This window comes from Pongo pygmaeus, chromosome 18 (assembly GCF_028885625.2).
Source record: "Pongo pygmaeus isolate AG05252 chromosome 18, NHGRI_mPonPyg2-v2.0_pri, whole genome shotgun sequence".
Lineage (NCBI taxonomy): Eukaryota > Metazoa > Chordata > Mammalia > Primates > Hominidae > Pongo > Pongo pygmaeus.
This window is the reverse complement of record NC_072391.2, coordinates 16,747,057-16,761,356: the sequence shown is the minus strand read 5'-3', so window position 1 is coordinate 16,761,356 and position 14,300 is coordinate 16,747,057. Positions and strand designations below refer to the sequence as shown.

Genomic DNA, 14,300 nt, shown 5'->3' with positions numbered 1-14,300 from the left:
AGCCGAGATCAAGTCACTGCACTCCAGCCTGGGGAACAGAGCGAGGCTCCATCTCAAAAAAAAAAAAAAAAGATAGGACAAAGCTCATGAAAACAAGTGCTTGCTGAATCTTAACAGAAAACTAGTTGAGCTGGTGCAGTGTCCAGCTCTGCTGGTCTTGGTGGACAGTTTTAAATGCAGCAGGAGGAAGTTACTTCATTTTCCATTCACAACTCTTTTGCTGCTTTATCAGACTTTTACTGAGCACCTGGGAGGAAGTTTTTTTTTTTTTTTTTTTTTAAACAGCTTTATTGAGGTCTAGTTTATATACCATTAAAATTGTAAGCATACAATTCAGTGATTTTTTTTTTCAATTCAGTGATTTTTGTGCTTTTTTTTTTTTCTTTGAGGCAGAGTTTCGCTCTTGTTGCCCAGGCTGGAGTACAGTGGCATGATCTCAGCTCACTGCAACCTCCGCCTCCCGGGGTCAAGCGATTCTCCAGCCTTAGCCTCTGGAGTAGCTGGGATTACAGGAGCCTGCCACCACACCCAGCTAATTTTTGTATTTTTAGTAGAAATGGAGTTTTGCCATGTTGGCCAGGTTGGTCTCGAACTCCTGACCTCAGGTGATCCGCCCACCTCAGCCTCCCAAAGTGGTGGGATTACAGGCGTGAGCCACAACGCCCAGCTGATTTTTGTGCTTTTTAATAAATTTATAGAGTTGTGCAACCATCAGTCACAATTCAGTTTTAGAGCACTTCCATTATCCCCCCAAATTCCCTTGTGCTAGTTAACACTTAGTCCCTAATTTTAACTCCAGCCTTAGAGAAGCACTAATTAAATGACTTTCTGTTTCTATATCCAAATGTTCCTTGACTTATGATGGGGTTATGTCCTGATAATCCTATTGTAGAGTCAAAAAGTCATAAATTGAACCATGGTTATGTTGAGGACTGTCTGTATTTACCCTTCTTAGACGTTTCATGGAATCATACAGTGTGTGGTGTTTTGGGTCTGGCTTCCTTCCTCTAGCATACTGTTTTCAAGGTTCTTCCATGTTGTAGCATGGATCAGTATCTTATTCCTTTTTTTTTTTTTTTTTTTTTTTTTTTGAGACCGAGTCTCTCTCTGTTGCCCAAGCTGGAGTACAGTGGTGTGATCTCAGCTCACTTCAACCTGCGCCCCCTGGGCTCAAGGAATTCTCCTGCTCCAGCCTCCCCAGTAGCTGGAGTTACAGGTGCCCACTGTAACGCCCAACGAATTTTTGTGTTTTTAGCAGAGTTGAGATTTCACCCCGTTGGCCAGGCTGGTCTGGAACTCCTGACCTCAAGTGATCTGCCTGCCTTGGCCTCCCAAAGTGCTGGTATTATAGGTGGGAGCTGCTGCACCCCACCTGACTGGTGCTTTTTAAAAAATTAAAATATTCACTGTTGTTAGGCAACCCACTTATTTAAAATAATATTCCTAGTTCATTAACTTGGAATGGAAGTTTGGTGTGATAAAATGGCAAGGAGGCAGCTGACCTCTCCAGTGAAGCCAGAGTGTCTGCAGTAGAGAGTATTCTGGGAACCCCCCAGCCCTCTCAACAAAGTGAGACTCTGTCTCAAAAACAAAACAAAACAAAAAGTAGCTGCGCGTGATAGTGCATGCCTGTAGACTCAGTTACTTGGTAGGCTGAGGTGGGAGGATTGTGTGAACCTGGGAGGTTGAGGCTGCAGTGAGCCATGTGACCACACCACCACACCCCAGCCTGGGTAACAGAGCAAGACCCTGTATCAGAAAAAAAAAAAAAAAAAAAAAAAAAAAAAAGAGAAAATAAAGAACTGTACTAAAGCTAGTGCCCCTTTCATTTCGTGGGAATTATCATCTACTGCTTCCCATATAAGATGGTTCATTAACTTAATTAACTCCCCATATAAGATGGGAAGCAGTGGAAAGCCGTAGTGTGACCTAGTGTATGACATAGTGCTTCCAAGATGTGCCCACCAGAAGCTAAAGAGTAGATTACTGTGCTTGGACAGGTGTGCTCTACTTGATTCACTAGTTTTAACTGACCTGGATTCGAATGACAGTTTATGCGAAATCTCCTGAGATGCATCTCCCACCTAAATGTACGTCAGGTTCATAATCTTGAGTTCCCTGACTGGAGATACCATGTTGGTCAAATTCTGTGTGGCAACCAGGCATGGCGCTAAGTGCACGGGAGCTCACAGTTAGCAACAGCAGGCAGCCCTGGAAATCAGACCATTAACAGAGAGTGGCGAGTGCTGCAGTACAAAGAAGCTCAGAATGAGGAAACATTCAGGAAGGCTTCCTGGAGGAGGGAATACGTGAGCTAAGTTTTTTTTTTTTTTTCCTTTTGAGACTGAGTTTTGCTCTTGTTTCCCAGGCTGGAGTACAATGGCACGATCTCGGCTCACTGCAATCTCCACCTCCTGGATTCATGTGATTCTCCTGCCTCAGCCTCCAGGGTAGCTGGGATTATAAGCATGTGTCAGCACACCTAGCTCATTTTTTGTATTTTTTTTTTAGTAGAAATGGGGTTTCACCATGTTGGCCAGGCTGGTCTCGAACTCCTGACCCCAGGTGATCCACCCGCCTTGGCCTCCCAAAGTGCTGGGATTACAAGTGTGAGCCACCGCACCCAGCCGAGATCTGTCTTGAATGACCAGTAGTTACGTACTCAGATCCAAACGGGAGGCGGAAAGGGCATTTGGGGAGGGTGTTAAGTAGAACGGCCTTTGGCAAGGAAGGCATCACAGTGATCTAATTAAAGGACTAGCATCCACCTGGGTATTCGTGCAGTGTTAGGTTAGTTGTGACCTGTGTGCCTCTGTGACACAGTACTGATGATGTAACCCAAACCTTGGGGACTGGATTTGTGCAGTTCGCCTGCATTCCATTCCTCTTAGGGCCCTGGTTTTATCTAGAGCTGGCTGGGCAGTTATTGACTTGTGCATTGGAACCAAGCAAACTGATAGCAATTGTTGAGTTGATTGCTGTATTTGCAGAAGATTCTTTTAAAGATAGAGGCTTTGGTTAATTACAGAGAACTCTCAACATACCCCAGAGTTTTTTTGCTTTTGTTTTTGTTTTTTTCTCTCTCTCTGAGACAGATCCCTGATCTGGGTCAATGTTGCTATGTGCCATGGTTTTGGTTTCTGTGGTATTTAGAGAGTTTTGGTGGATGTCCCAGCTTTCAGGAAGCCTTAAAATATGTGCCTATGAGGCTGGGCGCAGTGGTTCATGCCTGTAATCCTAGCACTTTGGGAGGCCAAGGCGGGCAGATCACCTGAGGTCTGGAGTTGGAGACCAGCCTGGCCGACATGGTGAAACACCATCTCTACTAAAAATACAAACATTAGCCAGGTGTGGTGGCGGGCACCTGTATTCCCAGCTACATGGGAGGCTGAGGCAGGAGAATCGCTTGGACCCGGGAGGCGGAGGTTGCAGTGAGCCGAGATTGTGCCATTGCACTCTCAGCCTGGGCAACAAGAGTGAAACTCCGTGTCAAAAAAAAAAAAAAAAGTGCCTGTGTGTACAGAGACTAGCGTATGCACATCTGTGATAATTAAGAGTGATATCTGCCCAGCAAAGTGGTTTGTTTCAATGTGGGGGAGTATTCTGGGATCTCTGGTTCAAGGTTCATCATTCATTTACCTACCCACTGGAAAAACATTTGTGGGACACACACTATGTACCAGGTGCTGAGCTAGGTGCCAGGAATCCAGCAAAGATAAGATAGAAGGTGAAAACCAAGCAGTGTGGTTGAGGGGAAGTATTAGATTTGTGATGCCTAGTAGGCTTCTTTCTGTGCAGGGCCAGCTTTGGTCATTTGCCAGTGGTGGCCCACAATGCTGGGATCGATTAGTGATGTCTGTCATGGGCACAGAATACAGTGGAAAGGCATGAATGCTGTGGATTTGCTGATGCTGTGTTAGGGGTATGTGGTGTGGACAGAATGAGGAGTAAAGATTGAGTAAGGGAGCTAGAGGACTTTTATCTTAGAATAAAGGATGTTTGTCTTGGTGATATGGGGGATGAAGGAAACTGCATTGGATCAGCTTGCGAGGATGGGGTTCAGGTACAGATGTCACTGCTTTTTATGCAGTTTTCAGGAGGTCACTTAAATGTCCTTAGCCTCAACTTCTTTAAGTGTAAAATGGAGATAATAATACCTGCGTCATCTATATTAGAGTGTTGATGAGAAGAGTAAAATAATGGGTATGAAGATATTTTACTACCCACAGAGTGATAAACACCTGGAGTATTGTTACCATGGGTGTCGGGATGGGTGGAGCAGCAAATGCCCGAGGCCAGGCAAGGCTGAGCCGGATGGTGGTGGCCTCAAGGCCTTTGCACTGGGCCTGTCTTTCCAGCCTGCTGCCCTTGTCATATCCAGCTCGTAATTCCAAGGCCACCTTCATTCAGCCCACAGAATCTAAGCCTGTCCTTGCCCCATCGCCACCTGCCATCTCATCCTGTCTTATTTTCTTCTAAGTTCTGATTAACTGAAATGGTCTCGTTAACTTATTTGTGTACCTCTCTTTGCTAGAAACATGCACATGAGTGAGGCAGAAACCTTGCCTGTCTCACTCCCACTGTCATCTCCTTAGAGCCTAGAACAGTGCCTGGCATATGGGAGACATTCAGAATTTCTTAACATTTGTTGCATGAATGAATGGAAAGGGCTCAGAAGTCCACAGACCCAACTGGGCAGAGGCTCAGGAGCCCTGAGAAGATTGCTAAGATCAAGTGCAGTTGCTGTGACCTCATCTCTTTGTTCCTGAATCTCCTATTTCTTTGGTTATTGAGAAACAAATTCAATTAAATGCACAGTAATTGTAACTTAATTGAAAATTCCATCAACTCACGATCTGAGTTCACAATGTAATCTCTTTCAACAGAATAAAGAACAAGAATCAGAATTCATATTATTATTATTTTTAGAGCATGTAATCTCTTATAACAGAATAAAGAATGAGAATCAGAATTCATATTTTTTTTTAGAGCATGTAACAGGCCATGAAATTACACAATGTTTCCAATTTGGCAGCCTGGTGAATTCAGTCTCCAAAAACATAATCTTGTTCCTTAAACTACATGTAATATGAATTAGAGTTAAAACTTGTGAATTGGATGCAATTAACATCCAACCGCTCCCCACACGGAACTGATTGGTTTTTAACTTGTCCCCCCTCTGCACCCCCGCCAGCTGGCACCCGTCCCTGTTCCCATGTTCCTTGTGAATTGTTACTGTGCCAGTCTGATGCATATGGGTAGACGGTGCTGGGCATCCTGAGCTCTGTGAAGTGAACATCAACACGGGAGGTGTGTGGAGTGGCGCAGGTCAGTTACCGAGCCTGCAAATCCAGGTGTCTCCTGTCTGCCTTCACGCTGAGGTTTACACCTGGCGGATTACTCACTTCCTGGAGATGCTGGGGCTGCCCTAGTTGCTACTCCCTTTTCTGGGGGGACTGATGAGTCATTGGTTCTCTCACAGGGTCACCTGTCTGTGTGCCCAGTTTGAAGCCGTCCTGCAGCATGGCTTGAAGAGGAGTCGAGGATTGGCACTCACAGCGGCAGCGATCAAGCAGGCAGCGGGCTTTGCCAGCAAAACCGAAACAGGTACTGCTCTGCCTGGCTGTAGCTTGCAGGAGCTTGTCTTCCTTCTGCTCTTTTTCTTTTTATTTATTTTTTAATAGTGGGCAGGGCAGTCATCGCGTGGGACTTGGTGGGGTGGTGTATGGGCACAGAAATCCATGTCTTAATAGTAGTCAAAACGTAATGGTGTTGTCTGGCATCTTAATTTAAATGAAGTCATCTTTTGTGCAGAATTCTCAGAGCCACATGGTACAATCTCCTCTGGGTTCGGGGACCTGCAGCACACTGGTTTATTTCACCAGTGTGGTGTGCCAGTCGCTGGGAAATTAATAATCTGTTTTAATTTGATGCCTGAGGATAGCATGGCATTTCATAATTAATGTCCTCAACACCAGCAACAGAAACCCCAGAGGTTCTGTTATCATCCAGTTTAATGTTGGAAAAACATTTCCATGTGAGTGACAAGCATAATGCTAAATAATAACTATTAATGCTAAGTACTTAGTGCAAGACTTCACTCTGATGTAAATTAACTCATTCAGTTTGATAGCCCTGTGAGTAGTAGGGACTGTTACTATTGCCACTGTTCAGATGAGGAAGCTGTTCATAGTGATCTGCTTTGGAGCTGAACCTTGAAGTGGAACATGTCATGTAACAGATGTCCTGTGGTGTCCTCCTCCCCTGAGCTTTCAGTTCCAGCCCTGGCCACGGCTGCGGCTAGAAATCCCGGAATCTTTCTTATCACTGTGTCAGTGTTGTTGCTGAGTAAAATGTGCTGTCTTTGGCTGGTTCCCCTTTCATAGCCAAAAGTTGGACCTTGCTGCATTTGGTGGTGGTGTGTAGAAATTCTCTGCTAACAGAATCCTTAGTCTTTCCCTCTCCTTCATGTTGCTATATCATCCTTCCTTTTTTCTTAACCCTTCAATAGATCTTATTTATTTATTTATTTATTTTTTGAGTTAGGGTCTTACTCTGTTGCCCAGGCTGAAGTGCAATGGTGTGATCATGGCTCACTGAAGCCTGGAACTCCTATGCTCAAGTGATCCCCTTGCCTGAGCCTCTGAAATAGCTAGGATTGCAGGCTTGCACCACCATGCCCAGCTGGTTTTTAAACTTTTATAGAGACGGAGATCTTATTCTGTTGGCCAGGCTGGTCTCAAACTCCTAGGCTCAAGTGATCCTCCCACCTCAGCCTGCCAACTAGCTGGGATTACAAATGTGAGACACTGTGCCTGGCTCCAACAGTTCTTTTTTTTAAAAAATTATTATTAAAATTATTTTATTGGCACATAATATTTGTACGTATGTATGGGGTACCTGTGATTTTTTTTAATTTTTTATTGAGATGGAGTCTTGCTCTTGTTGCCCAGGCTGGAGTGCAATGGCACCATCTTGGCTCAATGCAACCTCCGCCTTCCTGGGTTCAAGCGATTCTCCTGCCTCAGCCTCCCAAGTAGCTGGGATTACAGGTGCCTACCACCACGCCCAGCTGATTTTTGTATTTTTAGTAGAGACGGGTTTCACCATGTTGGCCAGGCTGGTCTCGAACTCCTGACCTTGTGATCTGCTCACTTCGGCCTTTCAAAGTGCTGGGATTATAGGTGTGAGCCACTGCACCTGGCCTTGGTACTTGTGATATTTTGATACATGCCTAGAATGTGTAATGACTTTCAACAGATGTCTGCTTTTTTCTTTCTTTCTTTGGGCAGTCTCCCAGGGCTAGGGTAAGTTCAGAGAGGCTCCTAGATCTTTGCTTCTTGTTTATTTCACCAGTTACTCATTTTCAGAAATGAATCAAAGATCTAGGAGCCTCTCTGAGCCTACTCTAGCCTCGGGAGACTGCCTAAAGAAAGAAAAAAAGAAACAAAGATCTGTTGAAAGTCATTACACATTCTAGGCATGTATCAAAATACCATAGGTACCCTATAAATATGTACAAATATTATGTATCAATAAAATAATTTTAATAATTTTTTTTTAAAAAAGATCTGTTGGAGCCAGGCACGGTGACTCACATTTAGAATTGCTTGAACCCGGGAGGTGGAGGTTGCAGTGAGCCGAGATCGTGCCACTGCACTCCAGCCTGGGCGACAGAGCGAGACTCCGTCTCAGAAAAAAAAAAAAAAAAAAAAAAAAGAGGGATTCCTGTCCCTGTTGAATTTTCTGCCATGCTTCTGTGCTCCTTCAACAGGCAGGGAGGGAGGGATCCAGTCTGAGAAAAGCCGGCATCAAGGACTACTTCAGTCCTCATAGAAATCACTGCCAATGGCTTTGGCCGCCTCCCTGAGTCCCTGTGTGTGAGTGACTTAGTGTTACAGGCTGGGTGAGGAGCTTTGCAGGGACTTAGCTTTTCTCAGGGCCACCTGCCCTCAGGCTTCCTGGGCCCTCGTACTTCTTCTTGTTTATATCATATCTGCCTTTGGGGTTCTTGGTCCACTTCCATCCAGCTAAGGGCAGCTGCCGGGCAAGACAGAGGCAACCCTGGCTTTGAAGTCAGACTGCTAGGGTGAGTCTGAATGGCCTCGGGGAAAGTTCCCTCTGAGCCTTCATTTTTTTCACTTGTGAAGGTGATAGTCTCGCATAGCTTGAGGGTTTGTCAGGGGGATTCAGTGAGAACCTCATTTGAAGCAGCTGCTTTAGTTCCTAACACCTGATAAATGTTTAACCACTTACCCTCCTCTCCCACCACCCTTTCAACTTTGAACCTCTTCCTCCATGTCATCCCTTCTTAAGGCGCTGACCTTTTGGCCACAAAGAATGGCTCTTTTTGTTCCCATCAGTACTTGAATTCTTATCTTTTTGTTGCTTGGCCCTGATAATCAAAGAACCACCAACACATTTGCAAGGCATCTCCAGCCTTCTCATTCTGGCCGCCCCTCTCTGTCTTAGCGAGAGGGCTATACCTGCATGGTGATGAGTTGAACTAAAGGGCAGTCTCTGGCTGTTTTCTGCTGATGAAGATGTGCTGAGCAGCCTCCTGCAAATGAGAAGCAGGGAAAAGACCAAACTAGCTTAGCTCATTAGCCGGGTGTGGTGGTGCCCACTTGTAATCGCAGCTACTTGGGAGGCTGAGGCAGGAGAATTGTTTGAACCTGGGAGACTGAGGTTGCAGTGAGCTGAGATCGTGCCACTGCACTCCAGCCTGGGTGACAGAGCGAGATGCCATCTCAAAAAAAAGAAAAGAAAAGCTTGCCTGCCTTTGTCTTACAGAACAAAGGACAGGAGATCCACTTTACCCCCTCATCATCACACCATATTCAGTTTTCTGTATATCCCACGACGTAGCATGCTTTTTGAAGGCAGGACACCATGTCTGTTTGCTTTGTCTTGACTCCTAGCATAGTGTCTGCCACTACACAGGTTCATCAATAAAATTATGTTCACTAAACAAATACATCTTGGTTGGAAGGAAGGGCATTATTCATTGTGTGCAGTACTGTATTTCATGGTTCCCGAGGTACCATATACCAGGATCACTCCAGCTTGCTACAGGGAAAGTGATTAATTTTTGAGGAACAAAGCAAAAATTAATGAAAAGTGACCCAGAGCTCTACACAGATTTAGCTTGCTGTCTTTGTAGCCACCGGAAACCCAAGTAGCCAGTATGGAATACAGTATGGAAAAATGAATTATTTTCCATTCCACTTGGGAAAGGAGAAAGAACCACTGCCGTTATTGGTGTTTGATGCATTTGATGGCATGACCTTGGAATTTGTTTTTGTTTTGTTTTGTTTTTTCAGATGGAGCCTCACTCTGTTGCCCAGTGTGGAGTGCAGTGGCATGATCACAGCTCACTGCAACCTCTGTGTCCCAGGTGCAAGTGATTCTCCAGCCTCAGCCACCTTAGTAGCTGGGACTATAGGTGTGTGCCACCATGCCTGGCTAATTTTTGTATTTTTAGTAGAGATGGAGTTTTACCATGTTGGCCAGGCTGGTCTCAAACTCCTGACCTCAGGTGATCTGCCCGCCTTGGCCTCCCAAAGTGCTGGAATTACAGGCGTGAGCCACCACGCCCGGCTGGAATTTGATGTTCTTTTAATCACTGATATATCATCATCAGGTTATAGGTTGGCACTCAATTACAAGGTGATTGGCGCCATTCAGAATATACCAGAGACACAGTTACTGTTGCTGGGCTGCCTGTAAAATTTAAGTCTAATCTTCCCTGTCTGTTCGGCAGCCTTGGGCATCGAGGATCTTCTGACTTTGAAACACTGCCTTCCCTTGCTTTCTGCGATGCCATAGCCTGTTGGCACACTTTCTTCTTCTTTTCTGATCCTTCTTGGCATATCACTTCCATACCCTCAAATATTATTCATCCTTGGATTCATTGTTGGCTCTTGTTTCTATGCATACTGTTTGGATTCCTTGGTGAAGTTGCTCTGTATGTGCCTGTTATTCTTAGTCATACCCACAGCCCAGAGCACTTCCTTGAACTCTGTCTCATGAGTGTCTCTATTTGGTGTACAGCACGGGCTTGTCAGTCTCCAAAACTAAATTCTGATCTTCATCCATATGTGTTCCTGTGTTTCTTGCTTAGTAAATGGCTCTGCCCTTTACCCAGGTCCCCTGGACAGCTCTTGGGCTTCCTCCCAGCCTTCTCCTTCTCCCTCTCCTCTGCCCCAAAACCAGTCCCACAAAGAGCACTGTTTTCTGTCTCTCACATGGGTCCCTGAGCCACTCGCTGTTCCTCCATCCTCAGTGAGTTCTCTTCTTTCTCCCCGACTTGTGTTTCCTGCCTTCAGTCTTGATCAGTTCTGACCTACTTTGCACATCATGGAGTGGTCTTCTTTAATGACCATCCCACTCCCCCACTTATTCCCCGTAACCCTACTAACTTAAAGCTCTTCCGTGGGTCTCTTGTAGAATTGGGACAAAGTATCCAGTGCTTGATCTGGCTTCTTGGGCTCTCTTCCCTACTGGCTGTGTCTGTCTCTGTTCTACCTCTTATGCTGTGCTGTATGCCAGGGCTGACAGGCAGCGGCAGGTCCGACATCACAACTCTTTCATCCAGTTTGCAAATAAATGATGGCCTGAGTCCCACAAGCTCCCCTCCTGCCACGCCCCTGCCTTGGGACTCTTGAGACCTCTCCATAATTCAGCAGCTAAAGCACTAATGCCAGATCCTGTGTGGGGCAGGGCCTTCAGTGCCACTGCCTGTGCTTTGCTTGGTGCCTCTCAGTAATTTAGACGATTCAGTTCTCTAATTTTTTTTTTTTTTTTTTTTTTGAGACAGTGTCTTGCTCTGTCGCCCAGGCTAGAGTGCAGTGGTGCGATCTCGGCTCATTGCAGCCTCTGCCTTCTGGGTTCAAGTGATTCTCGTGTCTTGGCCTCCTAAGTAGCTGGCATTACAGGTGGGTACCACCAGGCTGCCTAATTTTTGCATTTTTCGTAGAGATGGGGTTTCCTCATGTTGGCTAGGCTGGTCTCGAACTCCTGGCTTCATATGATCCACCTGCCTCAGCCTCCCAAAGTGCTGGGATTACAGGCGTTAGCCACTGTTCCTGGCCCAATCCTGTATTTTGAACAGCTCTCCTGGTTTCTGTTGTCTCGAAACTCTTCAAGTCTGGCAGTTCTTTCCCTTCTGCTACCCTCCTTCCTTCCCCAGTTCTTACCCAAGTTCCTACTGGCCAAACTTCTATTCTCTCTTAAAAAAAAAATATGGCCGGGCGTGGTGGCTCATGCCTGTAATCCCAGCACTTTGGGAGGCCGAGGCAGGCGGATCATGAGGTCAGGAGATCGAGACCATCCTAGCTAACACGGTGAAACCCATCTCTACTAAAAATACAAAAAAGTAGCTGGGCGTGGTGGCAGGTGCCTATAGTCCCAGCTACTTGGGAGGCTGAGGCAGGAGAATGGCGTGAACCCGGGAGGCGGAGCTTGCAGTGAGCCGAGATCGTGCCACTGCATTCCAGCCTGGGCAATAGAGTGAGACTCCATCTCAAAACAAAACAAAACAAAACAAACAAAAAAAAATTGGTAAAATATATATAATGAAATTTACCATTTCAGCCATTTGAGGTGTACAATTCAGTGTAAGTGTACTTAATGCACATTCACAGGTCATACAGTAATCATTACCACCATTCATCTCACAACCTTTCCATTTTTACAAACCGAAACTGTGTACTCGTTAAACACTAACACTCACTCCCTCCAGACCCCTGCCCCTGGCAGCCAGCATTCTACTTTCTGCCTCAGTGCATTCTACTACTTTAGGTTCCTTGTACCAATGGAATCATGCAATATTTGTTCTTTTTTGTCTGGCTTTATTTAGCATAATATCTTCAAGGATCGTCCGTGTTGTAGTATGTGTCAGAATTTCCTTCTCCTTCTTCTTTTTTTTTTTTTTTTTTGTTGGAGCCTTGCTCTGTTGCCCAGTTTGCTGGAGTATAGTAAGTAGCGCTGTCTCAGCTCACCACAACCTCTGCCTCCTGGGTTCAAGCGATTCTCCTGTCTCAGCCTCCCGAGTAGCTGGGACTATAGGCATGCGCCACCATGCCCGGCTAATTTTTGTATTTTTAGTAGAGATGTGGTTTCACTATGTTGGCCAGGCTGGTCTCGAACCCCTGACCTTGTGATCCGCCCGCCTCGGCCTCCCAAAGTGCTGCGATTACAGGCGTGAGCAAACGCGCCCGGCCCAGAATTTTCTTCTTTTTAAAGGCTGAACAATATTTTTGAGGGTATGTAGAGCCCATATTTTGTTTATTCCCATGACAGTTGGGTGTCTTCCACTTATGGGCTATTGTGAATGGTACTGCTGTGAATATGAAGATATAAATACTTGTTTTTTCCACTTTTAGTTCTTTTGGGGCATATACCCAGAAGGACAATGCTGGATCATATGATAATTCTATGTTTAATTTTTTTTTAGGAACCATCAGAGGGTTTTCCATAGAGGCTATGCCCTGTTGCATTTCCACTAGCAATGCACACGAGGTCCATTTTCTCCACCATCCTTCCACATCCTCGCCAATGCCACAGCCTTGCCAGTGCTGGCTTTTTATTTATTTTTATTTATTTATTTTTTGAGATAGAGTCTCGCTTTGTCACCCAGTCTGGAGTGCAGCAGTGTGATCTTGGCTCACTGCAGCCTCCACCTCCCAGGTTCAAGTGATTCTCCTGCCTCAGCTTCCCAAGTAGCTGGGATTACAGGCATGCGCCACCGTGCCTGGCTAATGTTTGTATTTTTAGTAGAGGCAGGGTTTCACCATGTTGGCCAGGCTGGTCTCGAGCTCCTGGCCTCAAGTGATCTGCCCGCCTTGGCCTCCCAAAGTGCTGGGAGTACAGGCGTGAGCCACTGTGCCCGGCCAATGCTGGCTTTTTAAATTAGAGAAAAGGTATACAGCTTTAATTGTATACATGGGGAGAACCAGAGAGTGATTACCACCCCCTTTTTTCATATATATATATATGTATAGTAATTTTATTAGTTTTTGTAGGGACAGTATCTTACTGTCTTGCCCAGTCTGGTCTCAAATTCCTTGCCCTAAGTGATCCTCCCACCTTGGCCTCCCAAAGTGCTGGGAGTACAGGCCTGGCCTCCTTTTTTCTGTTTTCATAATTGCCATCCTAATGGGTGTGAAGTGGTGTCTCATGTGGTTTTGTTCTCTTCTCTCTAGAAGTTTCAGAATTGTTTTCAAAAAGCCGTTCATGAGCCCCCTACTTGGTTCAGCTGGACTGTGCCCCTCCTGTAGTCCTGAGTTCTTCTTCCATCAAATCTATGTATGGAACTACCTGTTTTCTTTTTTCTTTTTCTTTTTTTTTGAAATGGAGTCTGCTCTGTTGCCCATGCTGGAGTGCAGTGGCGCAATCTCGGCTCCCTGCAGCCTATGCCTCCTGGGTTCAAGTGATTCTCCTCCTTCAGCCTCCTGAGTAGCTGCGATTACAGGCGCACATCACCATGCCTGGCTAAGTTTTATATTTTTAGTAGAGACGGGGTTTCATCATATTGGGCAGGCTGGTCTCGAACTACTGACTTCAGGTGATCCGCCTGCCTTGGCCTCCCAAAGTGTTAGGATTATAGGCTCATCCTTGTAGCTCTAATGTCTTGCCTGGCCACCTGCACAGTAGAGGCCACCAAAGGACTGCATTCAAAATAACCACTTGAAGACCCTGACTTCAGAACACGCTGCTCATTTTCCTGGGAAGCCAAACCCCTACTCTCAGCAGTCTGTATGCATCTTCAGTCAGTGGGAAGCCGTTGGTGGTAATATACCCACAACTGTAAAATGAGAGAGACCGACTTCCTTGATCTTCAGTGGGGATTTTTGAAAATGGTTGATTGCACTCAAAGCAGAATTTGTATTTTGCTTCATTGGGTCACCTTGGTTAACAATTTCATTTCTGTAGAAAATTAATTTTGGAGGAAGCTGCATGTGCCAGGGGAGCCCTGGGTCCATCATTTTGATGGTGAGGGGAAGTCCGGTTCCTCACTCGCCCATCCCTGCTTTCAGTTCCCTGTTGGTGATTTTCTTTTGTATTCATGCACGTGCAAATCAGCTGCTTTTGGTAAGGGAAGCCTTGGAAGGCTCTGCTAAAGGTGCAGAGAAAATGCAGAGCTCGGTTGAAGGTGAAAAAAGTGGTTGACAACTGGCAGAAAGAAGCTGGCCTTAGGGAGGAAGTCAGAAGCCAGGGTGCTGTACCCCTTGGGCTGTGTGTTAACTCCTGGGTCACTGGATCACGGGGATGTCCACAGGGTCCCTCGGGGGTGGGTT

At 45.8% G+C, this 14,300-nt stretch overlaps 1 protein-coding gene across 9 annotated transcripts in view; it reads left to right on the top strand.

Annotated features, from left to right (window-relative positions):
* The window catches only part of SNX29 (sorting nexin 29), a 584,951-nt gene that overhangs the window by 41,523 nt on the left and 529,128 nt on the right, over positions 1–14,300 (top strand). For 8 of the 9 annotated variants that reach the window (XM_054453330.2, XM_063654331.1, XM_063654334.1 and 5 more), the window contains one exon: positions 5,483–5,607. In XM_054453330.2, coding sequence (XP_054309305.2) covers positions 5,483–5,607 — 125 coding nt within the window. Of the gene's footprint in view, positions 1–5,482; positions 5,608–10,901; positions 10,938–14,300 lie in introns of those variants that run through there. The other variant, XM_063654332.1, reaches the window with a different exon arrangement.